This window comes from Xenopus laevis, chromosome 8L, assembly GCF_017654675.1.
Source record: "Xenopus laevis strain J_2021 chromosome 8L, Xenopus_laevis_v10.1, whole genome shotgun sequence".
Lineage (NCBI taxonomy): Eukaryota > Metazoa > Chordata > Amphibia > Anura > Pipidae > Xenopus > Xenopus laevis.
In genome coordinates this window covers 87,724,389-87,750,795 of record NC_054385.1, presented here as the reverse complement: position 1 = coordinate 87,750,795, position 26,407 = coordinate 87,724,389, and the positions used below count along the sequence as shown (strand labels likewise).

Sequence of the window (26,407 nt, the reverse complement as noted above, 5' to 3'; positions counted from 1 at the left end):
ACCCACCTGTTGCAATTATCATACAATAGTCTGCATTTTCTTCTGATAGGTAACTGGTTTGTGGGGAGCCAGGTAGCATTCTACATATGGTTCTCACTAAACTTCCACGGTACAATGTTATTGCAACTCGTTGCAATTAAATTGCACTGTGGCCGTAATTCTGCATTTGTCCTTTTATCCCACTCACCTGTTGGACTATGAAGTGTTTACAGTGGGACTTATACCATACACACTATATAATGCTTCTTAGTGTATAACTACAGTGTGAAGGTTCCATCTAAACTTGTTTTGTGTGCTCTGTGTGCCATTGGCAGAATAAAGCAGATGATCATAGAGACAAAAGAAGGCCATGGTGCATATAAGCTAATATTAGCACCCGCGTATTACAGGGTTGTCCATCAATAACTAATTGCACAATAGTACACAGCACTGACAACACTGAAAATGTGTTTGGTTTACATATGTGTGATTTAACTGGTGGAAAAGCTATGTTTTTAAACATGTAATTGTTCTTTATAGATCATATACAGAACTTTGGAAATCATTAGGGTTTCTCATTAAAAGAAAAGTAACTTAAATATAGATTTAATTAGTTTCAAAACCACAGCATATCTGTTAGAAACAAAACCCTAGCCAACCCTTTTGTCCACAATGAGTGGAAAGTGTGATTTCTAGGAATTGTCTAATGCTGGGTTGGAAAGAATAGAGAACAGAAGTTTGAGCTTTCCTACTACTGTTGCTCCTCATGTACTACCTCAAAAGTAATTGAGGGGTTACTTGTTAATTTGTTTTCTATAGGCTTGCATTTATATTGGTAATAAAGCATGAACTGTCCTCGATAGTGTTGTATTTTGCATTTCTAAATAAAAGCAACAAATTGAAATATTTCACTTTTTATGATGATGATGGTGTTTCTAGGAATGCATTTATTAATGACATATAGTAACCCCCGTGTGTGAGGACTATGACCTTCTGCACAGCAGGTAAAACCTTTGAGGTGACTTTGCTCTGGTTTCTATATATGTACTCAAACTAATTCAGGGCACTAGATGTCTTTCACATATGGAAATATGACGTTTGTTTTCTCAGGAATATGTTCCATTAAATATAAAAGCTTAGAAATCTGGACACAATGTTACCCAATGGTATGAACATCTTTTCTAAACAGGAGTGCTGCATCTAGAAGAGGTAGACCAAATGTAGCTGAGGAACATGGCAAATCCTTTTCAGCTAGTGACCCACCTTCCCAAAAGTAAGGCTAGGCTAGCCCCTTGCTTTATGGGTGAGATATATGCAGTTGCATTGTCCTTTTCTAACATTCCTATTATGTATGTGATGCAGTGTAAACTTGGTGTTAAATGCATTGCACCTGGCCTATTGTCATCCTTTTGTTCTTTAGTTATTGCCCCCAAAATTGTCTATTCTTCTAGTCTTCTAATTGTGAGTTTTCAATTTTTTTGGACAAAAAAAGGAATGCATTTTGAATCATTTTGTAATTTTCACTGATGAATACTCAAATAAAAATGTCAGTATAATTACTATTGTGTATGTTTGTAATGTGCTATGAAACCAATTGATGTGGTTTGAGGGAATGAAGATGGTTAGATTATGAATTATATACAAATATGTATGGTGAGTTAAATACATTGTGACATATGAATCCATGCACTTTCTGTATAAATATTTAATGTTATGATGACCTGGACTAGGATCTAACAGCCATAGGATATAAGGGGACAGACTCGGCTCACACAGTTAGTTCTATGCCATTTAAAAACAGGCCCACAAGTTCCCTAGAATTTTGCAGTAGTGCAGTAGCCACTGCCCAACAAAGATATTTGTACAATATGTCTATCCCAATTAACAAAGAAAATAATGAACATTTTGCAAGTAAAATTGAAAAGCTTGTTGTACTCAGGACATGCTTGCACTAAAGCTGCAATACAATTTACATTAACGGACACACTCTCCATACAAGGTATCAGAACATCATAATATATTTTCTTACCAGTTTTACTTTATAGTCTAATATCTAGGTTTCAGCTGAGGCAAGTAATGTGACAAGGTGGATCTGTTATCCAGAATGCTTGGGACCTAGAGTTTTCTGGATAATTGATCTTTCCGTAATTTGGATATCCATACCTCAAGTCTGCTAGAAAATCGTGTAAACATTAAATAAACTCAATAGGTTGGGTGTGCTTCCAATAAGGATTAATTATATCTTAGTTTGGATAAAGTACAATGCACTGTTATTATTATAGAAAAAAAGGAAATTGTTTCTAAAAATTTGGATTATTTGGATAAAATGCAGTTTATGGGAGATAGTCTTTCTGTAGGTTGGCGCTTTCTGTATAACGAGTTTCCAGAGAACGGATCCCATAACTGTAGTTTGAGTTTACAGAGCTAAAACTTTTAAATGTAGCTCCATTGGTGAACCCTTCTGCAAACAAATGATGGTACTTACCTGCTATAGCAACTTATGATACCTGTTTGTTCTCTGGCAGTAGCATGTGAAGACACTGGCCCCTGCAATCCACCTTGCACAGCATCTCAGCATGTGGCACCTAGACTTGTGCACTGGCAAATCATAAACAGTGTGCAAGAGTACAAAAAACAACTCAGAACTTTCATAACTTTAATAGAAAGCAATATAATACAAAAATCCAAGGCAGCAAGGTTTGCCATAGTGATTTGGCCTATATTAAGTGTAACTAGAACAACAAGTCTCAAATCTAAACAGCTGATATAAAAGTGTAGTTAAATAGAGGCAAGCACAAGGTTTTAGGTGCAAAATGTGAGGTGCACACCAATACACTTCAATTCCAGTTTATGTGAATGCCCATATAGCATCCATTAACCCATATCAGTGTAAACACTGCATCCAGCATGCAGAGAGGAGGGTTTTTACAAAAGATGCCTCTGTATTAAGAAACAATGATCAAGATAACAATAATACATTTTCTGCTATTATCTGACTGATGACAACCATCTTGTTCCATCTTAAGCTGCTTCAGCATATCTGAGCAGACACGCGAGTCCATTCAAATAATTTGATCTAAGTAAGGGCTCTTACACACAGGCGTTTACTCGGTGCTGGATTTGTAATGCCTTCCACTGTAAGTGAATGCAGGAGTTAACGAAGCCCATTCTTCCCTATACGGCCTGTACTCATGGCACCAAGCTGAACGTGCAGCATCTCACCTGCAATCTGTGGCTGCCAAGAGAAAAATGCTAAAAAAGCAAAAATATTGTATTAAAAATAAATGGCATACGGCTGTCAAAAACATCCAAAGTATAAAAAAATCAATTTGTCTTCTATTTTGGGCATAGTGGCCTATTCATTTACATCTGAAGGGTAAATACTTTAGAAAATCATTAATGTTGAATTCTGCAGAGCTTTGAAACTCTTTCAATGCCTAGAGAAAGAGAGAGCTGCTGCAAATTGTGCCAGAACATAGATTTCCTTTGGGCCTAATTAGATTCTCGCTAGAGCTGCAGATGATACATTTGACCTTCCTATTCAGAAAATTGTCAGCCAGACTTATCCCATCACCTTTTCTACAAAGGGCTTTGGCTGTGAAGATCCTATTTGCTCTGCTGCCCTGGAACCACAATACCTTAAAAAGACAGTAAAAAACATTGCATTGTATATAAAACTGCATGTTGAGCATTATAAATATATATATGGACAGGTTTCCATATCTTATTGGTATCAATAATGATTTAATTATGGCTTAGGCATTTGTAGTGTAAGTCCAAATGCTTTGATATATAAAGTGATACAACTGACTAAAAAAAGAGATGTGATTCATCATGGCCCATTGGACTAAGGGTGGTGGCACACGTGGCAATTTGGGTAGATTTGTCACCCAATGATAAATCTCCTCTTCTTCAGACGACTAATCTAACCCAAAATACCTGGTATGGCACTCTGATTGCTTCGGCTTTTCTGAGTTTCCTCGTGAGGCAACTTTGGAAAACAAAAACTAAATGAGACGAGTCTCCCCAAATCGGGGCGTGTGCCACCACCCTTAAGGTGGCTGAACACAGATAGATTTACGCTGCCCTCTTGGTCCCTGCAAAATGACCAGATATTGATCAGGCAGTTTTAAAAATCGCATCAGCATATTAAAGAATAGTGCACAGAAGCGTGCATTCCTTTTACAGGAATGAGGCAATTCTCAGGTGTTTAGTTTCTTATAAAATTCTGCATTTAGAACAGGATATTGCTAACATTACCATAAAGCTGCTGCTGTAATGACTGCACTTCAATATAATTAATTCACATGGGTAAATGCTGAAACAAGGTGTCACATAAAAAGCATTGTATAATATTTGGCTTAGATTAGAGTTCTATTACAAAAACAAAGCAACATTTCATTTAAAAAATTCCATGATCCGATGCCTTTCTTACAGATATCAGTAACATGAAAGTGTTAAAATACTAGGCCACAGAAAATGGCTGTGCTCTTCTGCCTTTTATTAACACTGTATTAGGATTCTAAAATAAAGACGCTTTCTCAAGCTTCCTAAGGCTTTCTTAGTTTAAAAGTGGTAAAGGAATACTGGAAAATAAAATATAAACATCAAGTATAAATCAAATATTTTTTATTTATCATTTAATCCTTTACCTGCTGCCAACACACAATCTTCAGTGCTTACTCTCAGGTTACTTTGTACAGGTTATGAAGACACAATTACAACTGGGAAGGTGACCCTGCTCTTAAAAATTTTATTTAAAGTCCTATTCAGCTTGTCATATTGAAGTTATATCGGTCCCTGTCCGCTATATTCTAGGCCAAGGGGGATCAAATATTAATGGAATAACATCAAATATTAATGGAAAAACATTTTAAATCCCATCCATTTTAAAAGCCAGTATAAGTGGGGGAAGTAGTTGTTGACTCACCATCTACTTATAGAGCCACATACAGTCTATTTGCATCTATTTGGACATTTAGTTAGTCAAGATAAGCGTGCTCTATGTTAGTTCTTCTTTGTTTTCTTCTGTTGTAGCACACAAAATTATCTGCAATAAGTGTATATTAGCTTTAAATATGCACAACTCCATGAATATGTTCCAAGAAAGAAATGTACAATAGAACTCCTGTAAAATAACAAGATATGGTGAAGCTCCCACTATTATATCCAACTGTAACAGCATTTGATGTAGTTACTGCCATATTCGGATTTGCCCATCCCAGTAAGATGTTACAAGAAGTGAATTAAGAACAGGGTGGAAATTGACACTGACGCAAGCACTGCCATCACCAGCTATAGAGCGGACAATTCTGCCAGTATGGTAATTGTAGAAGAAAACTGTGCCCTCAGAACTTCCTGTTACTAGAAGAGATCCATCGGGAGAAAACTCACATCCCACAGCAAACCCTTCCACCTGCGGGGGGGGAAAGAACAACTTGAAATGGGAAATGTATGTGAAATTATTTTAGCTGCACTGCAACATAGAAAGCTTGTGACACATGGAACACAGACATAACAAGAGTATCACTTGATAGCACTAGTGTTATCAAACCAGAATCTCAGGCTTTCCATATTAAGATGCCAGTGTTTAACCTAGATAATACATAATAACTATATACAGTACATGGACAGGTGCATAAATTACATGAAGTCTAGAGGGGTCATTTACAACATGAATGACTTGGGAGCAAAGTGAAAAAAACGGATGCATCCTACCTTCCACACTAGATAAATTGCTTCTAAAACAGAGCCAGATTTTTTACCAACACGAGGTGCAGACACTGGACAGAAGTGATCTCTGAATGACCATTAAGGGGCATGTTTTTGGCCCCTTAGTGCTCTTGCACTTCCGACCAGGGTTAAAGTAAATGACCCATATGGATCTGTGCCTATAGCTTAAAAACTGTATAAAAATTAAATACAGACACTTGAGTCTATATAAATAGTATATAATCCATTCAGGGTTTACATTACTTGCATTTAAACAGAATGGCTTAGGTCTCAGTTGTTTCAGAATTCTTGTTTACTAGCTTTTTAGTAAATGCTAACACAGATAGTAAGTGTCCATTGACATACCTCCCAACATTTGAAAAACGGAGAGGGAAAAAACATCTGCCACATGCAGCACAGTAAAATTCTTTGAACACTGTCCAACCATTTTACCAGAACACACCCCAGACATGCCAGTATAATTACTAAAGAAAATGGATAACCCCATGCATTCCCACAGTGGAACACACAACCATCCTGGATTTCCTTTCTTAGGAGCCAAAAGCAGGCCAAAGACAAGCAAGACATTTAGAATACAATCTGAGCACATGTGTTCATAATTTAACAGAGCCCATAAATTGGAATACTAGGATTGGTCATTGGCAGTGTGTTGTTCGGAGTAAACTGGCCCCCATGCAACACATTGCAAGTAAAAGTAATACAAAAATTGATGTGAATTGTGTTCATAACGGCATAAGGAATGATACTATATGATACTTTATTTATTCTGAATGGTTAGTGGTAGGTCGGGAGACTGCAACAAACGATCGTGCATCGGACATAAGGATATATCTGCACATCTATGGCCAGCTTAAGTATGTAATCTATAAATGTTCTTACACATGAGATCATTGCTGGTGGATTTACACATATTACTTATCCTCTAAACGTTTTTTCCTTGTTTTAAATATGTGTGACAGCTACAGAGATGGGTTTGTTCTGCTGTTCCTCTAGTCAGTGCCTGGCTCCCTCTCTACTTCAGTGAATTCTGCACAGAGCCAGGCTCTAATTGGAGGAAACTGCTTGGTGTTCTGACAAAACACAGAGATCTGACTATGGCTGCTGTTGTCAAGGGAGAATAAATGAATGGTTTGCACAGACACACAGGAATTCTACTGTAGCTGTCTTTTATTCTTTATTTATTGGTTAGGAAACTACCACTCTTTTTTTCCAACCCCCCCAGATAAAATAACTTACAACTTATAAAGAACAAAAAGAAGAAACTAATACCTTATGTCCTTCAAATCTCTTTTTCTTATCCATTTTGTATGGGCGCTGAGTAGAAAACAAAGCCATGTAATTTCCATTTGTTTGTGCAACAAATATACTTTCTTTTGGATGCAAAGCAAGACTTGGACATGTGTATCGCTCCTGTAAACCAAATATACAGTTAGGGATATTTTATATGACAATACTTTTATAAAATACAACTTTTATGAAATAAATAATAAATGCAATGTGAAATTTGTGGCATTGAAATTAAATCAACATATTCATGACTGATCAGTGAAGTGCAACAGTAGCATCCCAGGGCACCTCTCTGGTGCACATCCTGTAATTGAACTTAAAATGCTGCCAGTATATTAGCAAGATGGCAATGAATTATAAAGGCTAATTCTTAAATGGGGCTGAAAGGAAAAACCCTAATGCACCAGGCAGCACAATCTCCAACTTGGTAAAGTGAGGAACCGGTGCAAGAATTACTCTTCTAGTTAAGTTGTTCTCCCATGCAGTCCCAAATTCACAGCAAGTACAGAGTGCTCGACTTGGAACAGGAAACCTTTTTGCAGGTACCAGGTGCTGACTGCATGGCAGAAACTGCCTAGGGTCAATTATCTATACAGTCTATTGCAAATAATCAGCAGCACACTGTTTTTTGTGAACTTAGTGCCACAAAGTGATTTATTGGCTCATAGTGGCATAAAAACGCTTTAGGCCACGCAGGGCCCTTTAGCAAGACTTGATAAAGGGCCCTGCTTGGCCTGAAATGTTGTCTTTATGCCACTATGAGCCAATAATTTTTTTGTGTCACTAAGTTCACACAAAAAACAGTGTGCTGCTGATTATTTGCAATATTCCACATGGTCCACACCAAAAAAGAATGAAGGGCATATAAAGGAACAACTGTAGAGACACTCACCAAGTAGAGAGGGTGGACCTGAAAGTACGGACTTCTAACTTTTAACTCTTTACCGTATTTGCTCCCATCCTGTGGATTGTACCTCTATTAATTTCTCGTGTATCAAGTTCACCCGATTAGATAGGTGCCCCCTGTATTAGTTCCTCACCTACCATGTTGGAAACTGGATAGAGAACACCAACTGTATTGTGATGATCAAAAAAAGCTCTCAAACCAAGGCCTGAGGTTTGGCGAGGTGAGGTGAGGTAATAAGCACTAAAAAGAATGGATTTCCTCCAGTGTAAAACACTACTATACTTAGTAATCTGTGAATTTAGTACTTCTCTGGTAGAATTACTATAAAATGCCAGAACCTGGCATTTTCCCAGATAGGTTTAAAACCGTTCCCAACTTTAATGGCGAGGAGCTAGTGCAGGGATTACTCCACTAGTTAGGTTGGTCTCTGATGAAGTCTCCCCTTCTTCTAAGCCTCTGGAATAGGAAACCCAAGATTCCCCAGTCCTGCTCCTTTTGACCTTGCTGTGCTGTTTGTTTTCAGCAAACACAGGTTGGCATTATAGTGCTCTTATGCCAATACCATTGGTTTTTTTGGAGGGTGGCAATTTAAGGGTTAAAGGAAAAATTGTAAAGGCAAAACCCTTAAGTATAATCCCATAAAACCAAATTCTTTGACCATTATATATTTTTTTACAATTATACCCTCCAAGAATTATGATCATTAAAAAAGCTAAAGCATATGGGAAGCATATGGGGATGCTGTATGAATTAAATTTCATTTTCATAACAACTTGTGGATAACAACATTAGGGAAATAATCGGTTTATTTATAGCCAAACAGCTTACAGCATGCTACTAGGGTTGCAACCTTTTCTGGGAAAAAATACTGGCCTTCCTATATTTATTTTCCCCTTTATAACAATTGTGGCATGAAGAATAATTTTTACTGGTCAGGCCAGTAACCCTACTTGCTAACTGAGGTTATCAAGGATCATTACAACACATCTTGAAATCTTAAGGCAGGTCTTCTTCTCATATTTGTGTAACATGAGAATCCAAATATAAAATATTCTCCGGCTGTAACATTTGTATTGTTAAATGAAATCTTGGACAGTTGTCTTTTCCAACCCAAACTAACTATGTAGGACTCACATGGAAAATCTGATTGGAGATTTTTGCAGCAGTGTGAAAATCCCAAGCAAGGATTGTGCGGTCTGCAGAATCCCGACTCACAGAGTCCGTGGTGCTAAGAAATTCTTTCCCACCAGGAAGAAAGAGGACTTCAAAATGTTGTTGCACTCCAGCTTTGTATACATGTATCACCTGCAAGAAAAACATTTCCTAATGTCAGTCAATTAAGTATGCAAAAGAGCTAAATAAAAATATCATGGGTACACAACAAATGATGAAATGTGTTATTTGTGTTTGATTTACAAAATTATTTTAAAGAAAAAAAAGAAACCACTGTGACGTGGCAGTCAGTTGGCACCTCTCCCCCATGTGCCCCATCTTTAAAAAAAAATGCAGAGGGTATTGTGATGAAGAATGCTGCATTATGTTTTTATTTGCCAAAGGGACACACGAAGAAGTCATATCAAAGGGGTGGAACACCCAGTAAGATAGTTAGTGATTAAACAAACTACAGTGTGTCCATCAAACTGGCATGCCCTCAGTGGATTTACATTTTATTGTCCTTTAAGAGGAAGTGAGATAAAGATTTGGTAGTCTATAGGAAATCTTAATATGGAAAAGGCATACCAGTTTTTCGTAAATAAAATATGGTTTATTGGAGTCTATTTAACCGATAGCAGCCATACATAAAAAGAGATAGACAGAGGGATGCCATTTAATATATGATTAGCTGATCCAGAATTACTGGGTATACAAAATATGCATGTAGTCATTTTTCAGAGCAACAAAGGGCAGATGCATTGACACCTACCAGAGAGAAGCTACACGCCATACACGCCATAAACTACCAAAGAAACATAAAGTAGTTGCACATATCAAGTACCAAATAGGCTACAGTAGTTGCACACTATTTAATATCAGAAAAACATTAACCAAAAGAAAACCATAGCTAGCAGAGAGACCACACGAGTAGCTGCACACCATTAACTACCATAAAGTCCAAAAGTAACTGTACATCATCATCATCATCTACTAGAAAGACAGGAAGTGGCTTCTGACTTTTTCTTGGTAACTTCTGTGACTTGGATTTGTCACTGAACAATAACCAAATATGGAGATATGAGGGTAAAAGTGCAAGTTCACTAAATGGTGCATAACTGCACCCCTTAGGACCTATGCACTTAGCAGTAGCACAATGGGCAATGGAATGGGCAGGCTGTACTTGCCACCTTGCAGCAGATAATGAGTCTGGCAAGGACTGCATCCAACTTAATGCTTGCCATAGATGATGGCCCCGGATGCAAAGGAAAAACATGCTGCCCAACACACGCCAGCTCTGAATGCAGTTCCAAGTGTGTGTGTGTGTTGTGTGTGTTGTGTTTTGTTTTTTTAGCAGGTTAAAGTCAAAATTATTATTCACATTATCAGACTCTGTGAGTGAACAGGTAAAAAAAAAAAAAAACAAAGCAAACCCCTTCCCACACTTAGGCTCTAACTAATACACCGTCCTCTACTGGGATTCCTGGCCAAAACAGAAAAATACAAGTCCACAGAGTCATAGTACCTTAAAAGAGTCTTTTTTTTTTTTTAACCTTTTGGTAACAATAGCAATCTTACTCAGGGACACCCTCTCTCTGGACAGTCTGTAGATCTAACCTGCTATTTATTCCCTGGGAGAGACTTCCTAAGAAAATTAACCCACTTAGGACTGCTGTACACATGGGAGTACGAGATGAACCTAGGGGATTGTATATAGCCCTAAAAACTGTTCTCCAGTTACCAGTTCACAATATTTATACATATTATAGGGGTTTAGAATGGTGTAAACATTCCCTTTAATGTCCAATAAATGATCAACCAGTTTAGTTATTTTGGATATGAACACAGTTCATTATGCCTACTGAATCAAGTTGTGCTTTTCCACAAAGCTTCAAATTATGGGAATCCATTTCCCATAGACTCTATTTTACAAAAATAATTATAATTTTTAACAATTATTTCCTTTTTCTCTGTACTTATATACGAGTACCTTGTACTTGATCCTAACTAAGCTACATGAATCCATATTGGTAGCAAACTATCCTATTGCGTTTATTTAGGGGGTTAGCGGTCAAGTTGATTTCTACTGAAAAGTTTTCAAGGGTATCATGTGAGTTTTGTAGGTGCTATGGCTTCTGTCTATCATACCAGGAAACTGTGTGATATTCTATCCTCCTAAAGGGGGAGAGGAAGGGCTATCATGGCAAAAGTGTGATAACTGTGCCAGTTAAATACAATTACCACAGTGGGACATTCACTGTAACTTTAAATATTGCATTACATTAAGTCACCTAACGCAATAACATGAAAAAACTTTAAAACAAATATGATCTTCCTTGATTACTTGTTTTCAAATTGTAAATATATATATATATATATATATATATATATATATATATATATAGCTCCCGGGCAAAAACCTAGTCAACGGTGTGATTTGGGTTTATATATATATATATATATATATATATATATATATATATATATATATATATATATATATATATATATATATATATATATATATATATATATATATATATATTATATATATATATATATATATATATATATATATATATATATATATATATATATATATATATATATATGAGAGAATAACCAGATTATATAAAGTTTGATTTAAAAAGGAGCTATAAACACGCATTTATAAACACCGTAGGTGACATCTAATTTCATTCCTTGTACAGCAAATGGATAAAATGGCAAAAGACCAGTTTCTGATCATCTATTTGATGCACTAGACCTTAAATGCCAACCACATAATGTATTTCTGGAATTACATGTTGGAATCATTCCCAGGGTACCAGAGGAGATTAAAAGAAACTAAAACTGCACAAAATGATAAGTGCTGCCTTGTATAGACATTGTGAACCTAGACCTTTCACCCACTCAGAATGGAAAAAAAAACCACCAAGGTTTCGATTGACAGCAATATATACACCAATTGCAAAATCAGGTCTCTATTACCTGAAGCTCTGGATGTATCAGACATTTTATATTTAGCTTAATATAATAAATTATTATCTAAAATTGATATATACTGAACCTTATAAATACCCTTTTGAGTAAATTATTTTTATTACCCTCATAGTTTACAGTCTTGTTTACTATACCTGCTAATTACTAACTCAGCCCCTTCCTGCATTAACAAAAAATAAATCATTATATTATATACATTATATTTTAGGGATTTAACTGAAGGTATTGGAAGCATCTAGAGGCTACAAAGAAGTTGAAAGCTACTGTACATGTAGCCCCCAGAACATGTGGCATGAAATGCATATAAACTATACCACTCGTTTAAATCTTGAATTATTATGGCTATAAATCCAGGGGAATAACAAGCAAACACAAGCTTTTTCCTGTTTTATAATACTGAAAGTAAATGTCAGTTCCTTTGTGGTGCTAAAGTGTGGAAGCCAACAAATATATGTTTTGTTTTGCCTCTAGTTTTAACAAAACAAAAGCTTGATCTTTGTCTGCACCCTGCTGCAAACTATATTTAGAGGACAACATATATTGTTGTTCTCCATTTGTGCTCATGCTGAGCAAAATAATTCCTTTCTAAAGAAAAGAGAGTTTCTTTTTAAGGAAACCTTGTGCCACGCGCTTTCATGGGGAACCTAAAGCATGGAAGAGCAAGTGAATAGAGCTGCTGTATACTTAACACATGCAGTACAAGAGAAGCTATTTGTTACATGTGATATCATATAAGAGGCACATTCAAAAGAACATAAAATTCCCTTGAATAACTGCAAAGCAATCAGCTGTCATCCTCTTCTACCAAATCATATATTCTTGATAACCCAATTAACTTCAATAAATGACAACTATAAAATGCCAAAAAAGAAAGATTTCAAGGCAATGCCAAACAAACACAATCTTACAGCTGTTTGTTAGTTACTCCCAAAAGTTGCTCCTCAAAGCTGCGGCACTCACAGGGACTTGATGCAAAAACGTGTGGCAACAAAAAGCATGCAAAATTTTCCCTGGCCCAGTGACCCATAACCCTGCAATTAGCAACTATTGTGCTAAATGGATGCTTAAAGGAGAAGGAAAACCCTGGGCGCAAAAACCCTCCCCCTCTACCGGGGTTGCTCCCCCCTCCCTCCTCCCCCTTGGCCTTACTGTCCCGCTGGGCAAATACCCCTAACTTGTTACTTACCCCTCTGCGCAGGTCCAGTCCACGGAGTTCACAGACGCCATCTTCTCCCAAGCAATCTTCTTCCTGTTTTGACCGGCGTTTTTGGCGCATGCGCATGCGCCGTAGGAGCATTTTGCCGGTACGGATCTACTGCACGAAGTGAAATCGGAAAACTTTGTGACTTTTGGCGCATGCGCAGTAGATCCCCATGCGCAGTAGATCCATACCGGCGAAATGCTCCTACTGCGCATGTGCCAAAAACGCCGGTCAAAGCAGGAAGAAGATCACTTGGGAGAAGATGGCGTCTGTGAACTCCGTGGACTGCGCCTGCGCAGAGGGGTAAGTAACAAGTTAGGGGCATTTGCCCAGTGGGACAGGTAGGCCAGGGGGAGGAGGGAGGGGGTCAACACAGGGGAGGGGGGACGGTTTTTGCACCCAGGGGGTTTCCTTCTCCTTTAAGGATGCGTATGTCACTGCATAATGCAGAGAATTTTGTTTTGTTATGTAGAACACTTCAGGGGCTTAAAACATGTTGCTGGCCTCAATTTAAAATGGAGCATATATTTTTCAGAAAACATAATTTCTCAGTTTGAACATTTCATATGTTGTCTTTGTACTATTTGCAATTAAATATAGAGTTTAAGTGATTTGCAAAGCATCCAGTTCTCTTCTTATTTACATTTTACACAGTGTCTCCACTTTTTTTGAAAACGAGGTTGTGTTTTATTGGATGTTTTCAGTCTTGCTAAAACAGACAAAATACACAAAAACATTCTCTCTCTACGCTATTGGCCACTGCAGGGGCAATCTTGGCCCCTCTGCTGCCTGAGGCAGCAGCAGTTGCTGCCGCCCCCCTCCCCCATGCGCCTGAAGAGTCCACGAGGGCGGCAGAGAGGGCCAGTACGCTAGCGCAGAGAGCCTAACTGTGCTCTCTGCGCTAGAAGAGCCAAATTTCCGGTTTGAGAACCAGAAATTCGGCACTTAAAGTACCAGGAGCGGCATTTCTGCTGCCCCTGGTACCTAGTGGGGCACTGCCGTCTGAGGCGACAGCCTCAACTCGCCTCATTGGCGAAGCTCCCCTGGGCCACTGTAAACAATATAATAATTTCATTCACCTAGACAGATTTGCTGACTTGGAGTCATACTTGATTCTGCACTTTCTTTCATTCTTCACATCCAATCCCTTTCAAAATCGTGTCAATTGTAAATATTTTGCAAGAACATGCCTTTTACTCAGTGAGAACAGTAATGCAGTTGCAAATCAAACTATTGCCACCTTATTGGTTTTCAACTATTATCCTTTGTAAAATCAATCTAAAATACCACTGCCTCACCTATTTGCTCTCATCTTTCTTACCTCAAATATAAAATCCTGACCATTACCTACAAGGCTTCCTTCAATAATGCCCCACCTAACACTTTAAGCTTAAAACTTCTCTAACTCTGCATAGTTTCAATTGTTTCCTTAAAAGCTAATATCTTCCATCAAGCCTACAAACCAACCTATTAGCCTCAAATACAAAAGTCCTCATTTCCCAATTTATGACTCATTGTCTCCTCACTTACAGTGAGGAACTAATTATTTAGTATTTAGTATAAACATCTCTAAAGCACCCATATACTTGTTAACCTTTAAAATAAATTTTGTATGATGTAGAGAGTGATTTACCAATATTCAATTGGTTGACATTTTTTTATCATTTATGGTTTTTGAGTTATTTAGCTTTTTATTCAGTAGCTCTTGTTTGCAATTTCAGCAATGGTCCAAAGTACCCTATCAACTATGCACTGATATCAATAAGAATATGAATAGGAGAGCCCTGAATAAAAAGCTGAGTAACAGAAATTAGCAATAACAATAAATTTGCAGCCGTACAGAGCATTTGTTTTTAGATGGGGTCAGTCACCCCCATATGGAAGCTGGAAACATAAGAAGGCAAATAATCAAATTATATAAAAGAAAAAAATGAAGGCCAACTGAAAAGTTTTTTAGAATTAGCCATTCTATTACATACTAAAAGTTAACTGAAAGTGGGGCCACTCTTTTAATATTGTGTCCACTTATCACTGCTCCTTAAGATAGTATGCCTTTGTTTTTCTGTATGTCATTTGTTAGGTACCCAGAGCTGAGGAATAAACTGGCACTTTAAAATGACTGTAGAAGTAATATTTACTTAGTTTTTGATTTGGCAGTATTCATCAAATGATACATACTACAATTTGCTTTTTGAAGGAAAGGGTTGCATCCAAGTTACCTGCTTTTTCCCCACAAATGTGGCGAATATACCAAGACCAAGGTTTCGTATTTAATTAAACAACCATTTTCACTTCACTGGTTTTAAAAGAATAACCTGCTAAGAATGCACAATGTAAACTATTCATTAGTAAATAATAAATAGCTGAACATCCTTTAAATAAAAACATTGCCATTCTTATTAATTAATGCTCTCCTGCTTATCCTGCTTCCTTCTTCCTCATGTGGGTTATTACCATTAGTTGAAGAGAACTGTAAAAATGCAAAAATATGGCTTTCAACTTCAGCAACAAAAGGTTAAGTTCATCTTGCAGAAAATCCTATAAATAGATTCAATAATTGCTTTGTAGCCAATCCCTTGCAAGCAAATAATTAAATGGACGGATATTGATTCCGCAGTAATTTCAGGTCAGCGAATTTGCCTTCTAGCATATGAAGCTTTTTGAAGCAAAATATTAATTAGAAGGTCAAATGCCGAAGGTTAGCATTAATTTCCAGTCCTATGTGTCATTTCCTGGCTTACCATTGCTCGCTTAGACAGACTGAATTACACTACTTATACTGTTGATCCAATCAATATCTGGGTAATTAAAATCCCCTATTATCATTACTTTACCCAAACTAGCAGCCTTTTCTATTTGCATCAGGAGCTTAGCCTCCTCCTCATCACTTACATTAGGGGGTCTATAGCATACCCCTACAATTAATTTGGGGGACTCTTTACAATTGGTGAAGAACTCCAGCCATAAGACTTCTGTCCCATCATTTTCTACAATCATATCCTCCTTTATATAAGCTTTTAAATCCTGCCTAATAAACAGACATACCCCTCCTTGTCTATTGCCTCTGTCCCTCCGAAACGAATTATAGCCGCTGATATTAACTGCCCAGTCACGCGACTCATTAAGCCATGTTTCCGTGACACACCAATCACATCATATTTTCCCTCCAGCACCAGCACCTCCAGCTCTCCCATTTTACCAGTCAGACTACTTGCATTTGCAAACATACATTTAATACTGGTACCATATTGAACATATGACATGTGGTCCTCCCTAACCTTAACAAAACATCCACCCCCATTTTCCCTTCCTTTGCCCACTATCTCACCTAACCTGTCTTCCACTGAATATTTTACTAAACCCTCCCCCCCAACTCCTAGTTTAAAATCTCCTCCAACCCTTTAGCCATCTTCTCTCCCAAAACAGCTGCACCATCATCATTGAGGTGCAGCACATCCCTAGCAAAGAGCCTGTAGCCGACTGAGAAACCAGCCCAGTTCTCCAAAAACCCAAAACCCTCCTCAATACACAATCTCTCAGCCAGGCATTAATTCCTTGATCTCTCCTTGCAAAATGTGAGGACCTAAAACATGAATGCACTTCTGCATTCCTGATGAACACAGAGCTGACCTAGCCTTCCTTTTCACAGACTTGACATTGTACATTTGAATGTGACAGTTCTCTAGTCAGCAGAATTGTAACTATTTAGAAAGGTTCTTCCTCATGGCATTTATTTATATATACCAGAATATAGGGCATTGGGTGTCTGTGTGAGTTTCCTCTGGCTCCCTTATACAGTCCAAAAACAAACATACAAGTTAATGGTCTCCTGATAAAATTAAAAATACACAATTGTTCATATGAGTGAATGTGACCCTTTAGAAAGTACGTTCCACTGGTCAGGGACTGATGGAAACAATGTATTTTATGCATTCTCAATCAGTCTTAAAATGCCACTAAAGATGGCACAGTGCTTCCTTCGTTTAGATTTTATAAAACATGTTTTTTCACAGCCATTAAACGTATATATTTTTAAATTTTCCTTGAAATTAGATAAAAGAAAGGTAGAAGATGAAAGAAAATTAAAAGGGAAACAACATAGCTGTAGGGGTTGAAGATGAAAGACAATGATGTTATGTCTCACATGGATAGACACTAATATTATTGCCAATTCCTATAATTTATCTAGTGAAAAAAAGACATATTCATTACTTAGTTGCCAATAAAGGCAGCCATATACAAAACAAGCAGCAGACATGGTGTAAATAGAATAAGATCAAAGCAGACATAACTTACAGCTAATATGTGAAACGGTTGAGCAAATCACATGGATGGGGTTGTGGAAACTTGCAAACAAATGCATGGATAGGTAAGTGGATAATTGCATACAAAGTCATGGATGGGGATGTGGTCAATTTTAGAAGTCCATTGAGGTAAAAGAGGTTTGCAAGTTACTTTCAAAATGAAAAGACTTGTTTTCCCGGACCTCAGAAAAGTGTGCTGCACAGAGAGTGGAGTGCTACACCCACACAAAAACAATCCTTTTGGGGAAAGGTACATAACAGGGCCTGTCCTATACTCTATGCCCACAGGAGCTGCAGCATTCCTTTTGCATTGTATGGGAATGCTCAAGACCTGGGGTTTTCCGGAAAACAGATCTTTCTGTAATTTGGCTCTTCATTCCTTAAGTCCTACAAAAAATCATGTAGACATTAAATAAACCCAATGGGCTGGTTTTGCTTCTAATAAGGATTATATCTTAGTTTGGATCAAGTAAAAGGTACTGTGTTATTAAAACAGAACATTTTAAAAAATATTTAGATTATTTTGATAAAACGGAGTCTATGGGAGACAGCTTTTCCATAATTTGAAGCTTTCTGGATAACTGGTTTTCGGATAATAGATCCCATACCTTTACTGCTTCTTGAGCTTTTATAAAATAGGTCAATGAACAAGGCAAGATCATAAGATTGTCCCATCCACCTAGTTGTGTCAATAAAACACAAGTGGCTCTAATGCAAATGGAGCAGTGCAGCTTTGCTGGATAAAAACAAAGATATACAGCAGTGAAAAGTATTGAATACGTCAACGTTTTTCTCAGTAAATAGATCTCTATTGACGTGAAATTTACACCAGATGTTGGTAACCACCCACATATTACCAAAAGTATTGAACACGCTTACTGAAATGTATTTAATACTGGGTAGAAAAGCCTTTTTTGGTAATGACAGCTTCAATGCACCTGCTGTATGGAGAAACTAGTCACATGCATTGCTCTGGTGTGATTTAGGTCCATTCTTCCACACAAACTGTCTTCAAATATTGAAAGTTCTGGGGGCCTCTTCTATGAACTCTGATCTTCAGTTCCCTACATAGATTTTAAAAAATCGAGATGTGAGTTAATTCGAGTAACATTCGACCTTTAATAAATAACCCTCTTGAAGTTTTATATCTCGCTGCAAGAACATTACATGACACAGAATGAAGAGGAATCAGTAAGTAACTTTGCAGCACTTTGTTTCAAAACATGGATTTCTAAAACAGTTTGCAGTTATGATTAATACAGCAAACTAAGAAAGAATAATAAAATAAACTAAATGAACTCCCTGTACCTTATTTGGTAGATTTTAATGGCAAAAGTAATTACTGTGACAGATGGAAAGGCTATGGATAATAAGGTCACAAATTGAAGCTCCAATGGTTTTCAGAATGCTCATAACTCTAAAAAATTACTTTACATGATTTAACTAAAACAGAATTCTATTCTATATGACCCTAATATGCACAAACAGTTACCATAGAAACACAATTTGGTCCTTGCTGTGGTACATGGTTATTTTCATACTGCAGTCTAAATAATAATACTTCAATAAACATACAATGACTAATTTCCTTATCCTCAATCATTAAATGCCACCCTATTACTTCTCTTTTGGTGGGTACCACAAAGGGTCTAAATTACCCTCACAGATCTGAAAAAATAAACAAGCACTTTCAGCCAAGGTACAAGAAACTCAGGCTTTCTGCAGTGATCCTTAATATCATATACCCTGTCGAAACAGGCATCACGCCAGGGAAATACACCACAATTAATATATAAAAAGATTCCTGAAAGTTATACAGAAATTTGAACAAGCCAAATACAGGGTCTAGGTGCACTTGATGCCGCCAAGCCCTTTGATTCATTAAAATAGTGGTTTCACTGGTCAGTCCTGGAATGCACTGGAATAAATTAATGAAATCTTCTTCCAGTGCCAGAATGGTTATAAATATTTGGATATCATAACCAATTTAACTCCACAGAGGGACCCTACATGGATGGCCCCCTCTTACAGGCCGATCACTAGAGCAGGCATTACCCATGATAAATGGCATGGGAATTACCCTTCTTTTGTTACCTTGTCATATGATAAAATTGAATAGAATGTAGTTGAATAAAATTGACTGAAATGTTGACTTAACTATGGTCTCTTACTCCCTATTTGCCAGTGAGGTCAGAGGAGGGACCCAGAGCCTGTGACCACAAATTGTTCCATACCTGTAAAAAACTGCAATCAGTGAGTTCTCATTTATCACATCTATGTAGTCAAGTTATGTTTATGTGCCAAAAAAAAATAAAAAAAATAAACAGGCATTAAAAAACAATTTTTACAGCAATCGCTGATAAACAAAGTGAACAGGACCAGAGTGATGGAATCCATCAGAGACAGACTTCTAGACAGGAGTTATGAGGGGGAACTGGAGTGGTATCCGTGGATTCAACTTCTGGAGGACTTACAACCCGGACCTCAACCCGAGGCTTCTAGAACTACTTGAGCAACTTTACAAACAAGATGTAGTCTGGTAATAACATATTGACTTCAAAGTAACTCTCTCTCACTTTCAATCTCCCTCTTCCCTTTTTTTTCTCTCTTCCTCTCATCAACTGACCACCCCTTCCTTATCTAAATGCCAGCTGCAAGATTAATACTGAAATGGCCTACCTTAAGAGGTCATGGCAATTGACCGATTATGGAAATGTTTCACAAGGAACGACAGAAAAAAAAAAAAATCAGACATAGACAAACTTGCAGCTGAATACTTGTTGAAATGTATTGCATTCTTATTTTACTTGTTACAGTGAAAACCAATAAAAATGTTTAGTAACAAAAAACAAAAACAACTATTTTGATATTTGGCAAAAAGAAAAAAAACATAGAATAGCCCCTTGAAATAGTGATTTAAACAAAGCAGTTACATTTCTTACTTATATAAGCTAAATACTGACCTGACTTGGAGCTGTGGGTGGCTAGAACTAGTGACCTGTTTTGCAGAAAATTTGCGAAACAACAAAAATGACCCAAAATGCATTGAAGTCTATGGGCGGCAAGTCACCCCGATTAATAGTTTTTGACTCGTGACCCATTGGAGTCAATGGGCGTCATTATTATGGCAAAACATTTCCATGTAAAACCCACAAAGTGATTGGGTTTAGGATAAAAAGTCCCCATTTTACCAACCGGCAGGTGGTCCGCAGTTACCCAGCATGGGTACCCAGCAAAAGTGCAGTTATAATCCATCCCACCAACCACTGACCATAAAGCGTTTTTTTTCCTGTTACCCAGTTGATCTGCTTACTCAGTGATGTCATTTCCAGTTCATGTTGAGGGCACTGCCGCTTGTGTGATTTACACAGGTGCTACTTGTGTCACTATTGGTGCATTGGATGCAATTTAATATGCAGTCAAAATGATGCTGAAATTATGAGGAAAATGCTTCAATGAGCAAAAAACATGATGACTTGTATGTACCACGAGGAGCGAATCTCCATGATATCATGATCTCATAGGCAAAGAGAATCTGCCGAGGTTCAGGGTGATTTGATGGTGACATTTTTCAACATTTGCTTTGACAACCAAGGCAAGCAGATGTGATTGGATTGCATCTCCTGCTTTCCCAGGATGTAATTTCTTTCATTTTCTGTTGACAAAGCTTGTGCCCAGCAGGAGTGATCTCCACAGTTCTGCCCATTCCCACAAGACAAACCTTGACAGCTGTTAGAATGGCTCTCAAGAGGCTATCGGTGACTGAAGTGGTAATCATTTTAAAGGAGATGTTCTGTGCTGAGACTGTTGCTATCGTAACAACCTGAATACGATATTGTTTAAAGGAATTGTTCAGTAAAAAAAATTAAAATTGGGTAAGCAGATAGGCTGTGCAAAATAAAAATGTTTTCCAATATAGTTAGTTAGCCAAAAATGTAATGTATAAAGGCTGGTGTGACTGGACATAACAGAACAGAGCACTACTTCCTGCTTTGCAGCTCTCGGTTTCCACTGATTGGTTACCAGGCAGTAACCAATTGCTGACTGGAGGGGGGCCACATGGGCCATAACTGTTTGCTTTTGAATCTGACCTGCATTCTAAGGATCAATTGCAAACTCAATGACCAGTTATGTCCCATGTGGCCCCCCTTTATAGTCGCTGACTAGCTCAGAGTTAGAGCTGCAAAATAGTTGGGTTCTGGCTATTATGTTAGACATCCAGCCACTCGAGCCTTTATACATTACATTTTTGGCTAATAACTTATTAACCAATAACTTAAAGATCTATTGTGTTTCCACCTGTAATCATTTTCTGTCCAGATCACCACAGCTTCTTTCAGGATGTATCTAGTCAATGCCTTGAAAAATACCATTACCCCTCATGCACACAACATGCAAGCTTGCCTATGTTAGAAGAGATTTATTAGAACATTGTTCACAGCCATTGCATCTAAATGTACCTGGATATTTCTAACGTCCCTTTATATACAAGGAAGAACTTTTTTCTTTGAACCTTCTATATTGATCTTTAGCTTGTAATTTGAATTGCTCATCAGAGGTATAAATCCTGCTCAGCTGTAGCTACTGTCCTTAATCCCCTAATATAGTTGCACAAGAAGATGGCAATAATAAGCTGTTGCAGGTTTTTGGTCGTCAGGGTCACACAACACTTGGCAGAGAAAGCAAATTCAATCTGAGGATATCATTTCTAGTCAGGCTCTCTCCAAGTCATATTCCAGTCTGCCATTCAAATCATTGGATCAAACAAATCAATTAACTGGAATATGGGAATTACCGTAGATAAAGTAAATGTTATATAGAAACTTTGCTATAATGTCTGTTCTTTTATATACATCTTATTACAAACTATATTTTTGAATATAACAAAAAAAATCATTGCCTTGCTGCTAGGGTAAGTGGGCTGCATCAACAGTTAAAATTTCAAACCAGAATGTTCCAGAATAAAAACAATAATTAAAAAAAAAAAAAAAATTGTAAAAAGGAAGAACATAATCTTTTAAAATACTGTACCTCGGAATAGAACAGCACATATATATATGATAAATAATTCCTATAACTCCAAATCCTAGTCATATTATTATGGCATTAAACACTAGGTGCACATTAGCCTTAAACCAAGGAAGCATTAAAGTGAGATCTGAAAGACAACATTAAATAATATTTGCGCCTTCATTTGAACAATTCTCCATTTCCCAGTTGACATCATTTATTGCATTTCCCCTTACAGCTGTTATATAATGTTTTGCTTCACTGATAGAAATATAGAAGACAGAAACACAAATAAGCTTCACCTGGCCTCCAGCTGCACTTAGGCCACATTGAACAAAAATGTTACCAACAAAGAAATAGTAGTATACCCTTTGTATAATTACAAAAAAAAATGTTCAAATGTTTCACATTTCATAAAGCCCTTAGAATCAACCCATCTGAATACTGTGCTTTCACACTAATGACAGGAATGAGACAAGGAGCCAACATTTTATTCTTCCAAGTCATTACTTGCTGTCTAGCTATGGATAGGATTTCTTCCAAAACTTCTGTTCTGCCACTTCTGCTTCAGTTTGATATCATAGCAGAGTAGCTTGATGGATAGACAAATAATAATAATAATAATCAATACCTAGCTGCATATTTGCAAAGACAGATTTGAGTTTAAAGGTTCATTGTTGCCTGTGTAGGTTTAAATGTCAACTTAACAATACATCTCTGCATACCATAATAGATATTCCCAAAAAGGCATTTGCCAAATACTTTCCAGCTGAGACTTGACAGATGTATTACTACTTCAATTTCCACAAGAGCTGTTTCTTGGAGCCAGAATGTGAAACAGCACTGAGAGATGCTGAACTGTGACTGTCAGCTCTTTAAACACACTGTGCTGCATCTGCCTTTTTTGTTCTTTTTAGGCACAATTTGTGCATTGATGTTATCCATTTTTAGTAAAAGCAATGGTAACATATTTTTATATCAAATGTACAATAAAAACACACTGTACAACAGTGAACAAAACGAAAAGATACCAGGAACAGCTTAAAGACTTAAAGCTGAAAGGAAAATAGGTGATATAATTTATAACAATTAGGGTTATTTATTAAAGTCCAAATGCGAAAAACTATATGCTATTAAATATGAAATTTTTAGTTTTAAAACAAAAACTTTTTTTTTAATTTATTATACCCTACAATAAGGCTTCAATAAGCCCCAATCCGAAAACATTTTGATGACTCGGACACAACTGTAGTAAGGTGAAGCACAGTTGCAGAAAGAGAATTTGCATCCACAATGACACCTGAATTCTGCCATCTCAGACTTGCCGAGGTTGTATATAAGTCAATGGAAGGGGTCCCTTACCTATTTGGAAGTTTCTGTGGTGTGCGCTGCAATAAGCCCAAAAATCTGACGATTTTCCACAAAAATCCGAAAATTCTGACTTTTCGGGAAAAAGCTCGAAAAAAAAAACCATACGATTCAGGGGAAAAAAGAAAATCGAACGATTCGGATTTTCGCTATATTTTATCGAGTTTTTCAGATGCAATTACATCAAGCTTTTTTTTTTTTTATAATAAATAAGTTTAAATCTTGGATTCTTGTTTGGACTTTTTTAAAATAAAATATCAGAAAAATTCAGATTTCGATAAATAACCCCCTAAGTGAAGTTGAAGGACAAAAATCGGCCAAACTACTGAAAAATTCACAAACCGGTAAAATTTGGCCAAAATCCATTGGAGCATATACATTGCCTACCTTGTTAGAGAAGCTCCTTCCCACTATACAACTGTTCTTCATAGAACAAACAAATGGCTCCCATATTGCCAATCTCTTCCAAACAGAGAAAGGGCTGAGGAAGGCAAGGGATACATAATAAAAAACATCTGCGTTCTCCAGCAAAACAAATAGCATAGCAAAATTGTAGAGTTTTTTCTTGCCACTGATCGCATTAAGTTCCAGGCCCACCAAGCTTTAAGCTCGTACACCAAAACAAGGGTTCTACATGCTGGATGCCCTTTAAGGAATTACAAAACATAAAGAGGTTTATGATTTATTTGTTGTTGAGTGCCAAAGTCCAAATTTGATTTCAGGTTGTTGTAACATTTGACAAGTACAATAAGCTTTCCAAAGAAAAATCTTTATAATAATATTATAAAATATAAATATATATGTAAATACCAACCCCACAATCGATCCCTCAGTCTTTTTGCCAAGGACAAGAATGCCACTGAACCCGGACAACATCAGTGGGGTCTGATGTGACCCCCAACTGAAACAGCACTGCCTGCTCAAGGGTTTATTTACCAGACTTGCTCCATACAACCCACAACATATCGCTATGCAGACTTTTAGTTCCACATATACCACATAAACTACGAGGATTATCTAGGCTAGCTGCTTAGCATGAAAGCCAAAGAAGTACATACAGTACATATTTGCTTAAGCAATCTTTAACCATTCCACTGGATGAATTTTTATTTTTGGCTTTCTAAGGTTCAGGTTGGAAATATATCTCCCTATACCAGCCAAGTGTAATTTGGTGTACGTGTTTAATGTGATGAACATTTCCTTGGAAATCACCTGTGCACCTGTTCTGGTCTGACGCCATCCCAAAGAAAGCAATCAGAAGGTAGCATTTATTGATCACCTTTTTAAAAGCAAACTTTTAATAGGCCGCTAGTGGTTTTTAGTCAAAATGTGCTCTTTGCAGTTCCAAACAGTTGAGTTTAGAGCAGTCCTTCTTGCTTTCTGTTTCAAATTGGGCAAAGCTGTGCCTAGTGATGCAGGGGTAGCCTGGAGTTACCACCAGGATTAACTTTACGCCCTCATTATCAGGGACAGCAGACTTGCGCCTAAAGAATGATGCCAGGCAGACTTTGAAAATAATTGTTGAAAATTTGCAATGAAACACGTGCGGTTGCGTCCATTTTGATGACTCAGACAAAACTGTAGTAGGTGAAGCACAGTTGCAGAAAGAGAATTTGCATCCACAAGGACACGTTAATTCTGGGAATAAACACTGCATAGTAGGAAAACAACATGGCAAATGCACTTGTAATAAAACTTTGTTCATTGTGTCTTGGTAAGTGAATGCTCCCTACTCTCCTTATTAGAATTAAGAGCAATGAAGATGATATTTAGCTACCATCTTCTCGCTTTTAAAAGGGAGGGCTAAGTAGAAACACGTAACAGCTTTATTAACTGTAAATCTGCCATTTTTTATTCATGGAATAAAAAGTCAAAGTGAATAATTTCCTATTTGCAACGGTTTCTGTGAATATTTGCAAAACCTTAGCAATATAGGAACACATTATTATAATTATCATTATTATTATTATAACATTTAACATACAGCATCAGATTATGGTCAATATGTAAAACAAAATTAAAAGCATTAAACTGTGATGTACCATGCTTGTGCCTAAGGATGCAGCAAGCTGCAATAAAGACTTTATACATTGCAGGTGTGTATGTAAGCAAAGGCGATAGATCACACAGTCACAACAGATCAGTAGCTGGTAGACCCAATTAACTGCATGAAAGAAGCATTACAGGAGCAGCCTACATGGATTAACTGGTGCTTTGCTGTCATCAAATCCAACATGTGTAATTAAATTGCAGACACACAAATTGTAATTCTGTTCGATAGGTTCATGCAATTTAATAAACACTAATAAATACACCAAGCGGCAGCTACAGAATAGGGCGTAATTGTTTCTCATCTCCAGAAACAAGGAGCCATTAGCAGCAATGCACATGCTTTATAAGTCTGCTTATGGCTTCAAGTAAACCTCCCAAGGTTTATTTAAAGAAGCAGTGCAAACTCCACAT

General features: G+C 37.1%; 1 protein-coding gene across 3 annotated transcripts in view; it reads right to left on the bottom strand.

Annotated features, from left to right (window-relative positions):
* Positions 1–4,591: 4,591 nt before the first annotated feature.
* Positions 4,592–26,407, bottom strand: part of wdr25.L (WD repeat domain 25 L homeolog) — a 109,680-nt gene continuing 87,864 nt past the window's right edge. For all 3 annotated transcript variants that reach the window (XM_041573069.1, XM_041573070.1, XM_018230558.2), the window contains 3 exons: positions 9,041–9,211; positions 6,982–7,122; positions 4,592–5,395 (listed from right to left, as the gene is read on the bottom strand). In XM_041573069.1, the coding sequence (XP_041429003.1) occupies positions 5,174–5,395; positions 6,982–7,122; positions 9,041–9,211 (534 nt within the window). In that variant the 3' untranslated portion in view covers positions 4,592–5,173. The remainder of the gene's footprint in view (positions 5,396–6,981; positions 7,123–9,040; positions 9,212–26,407) is intronic.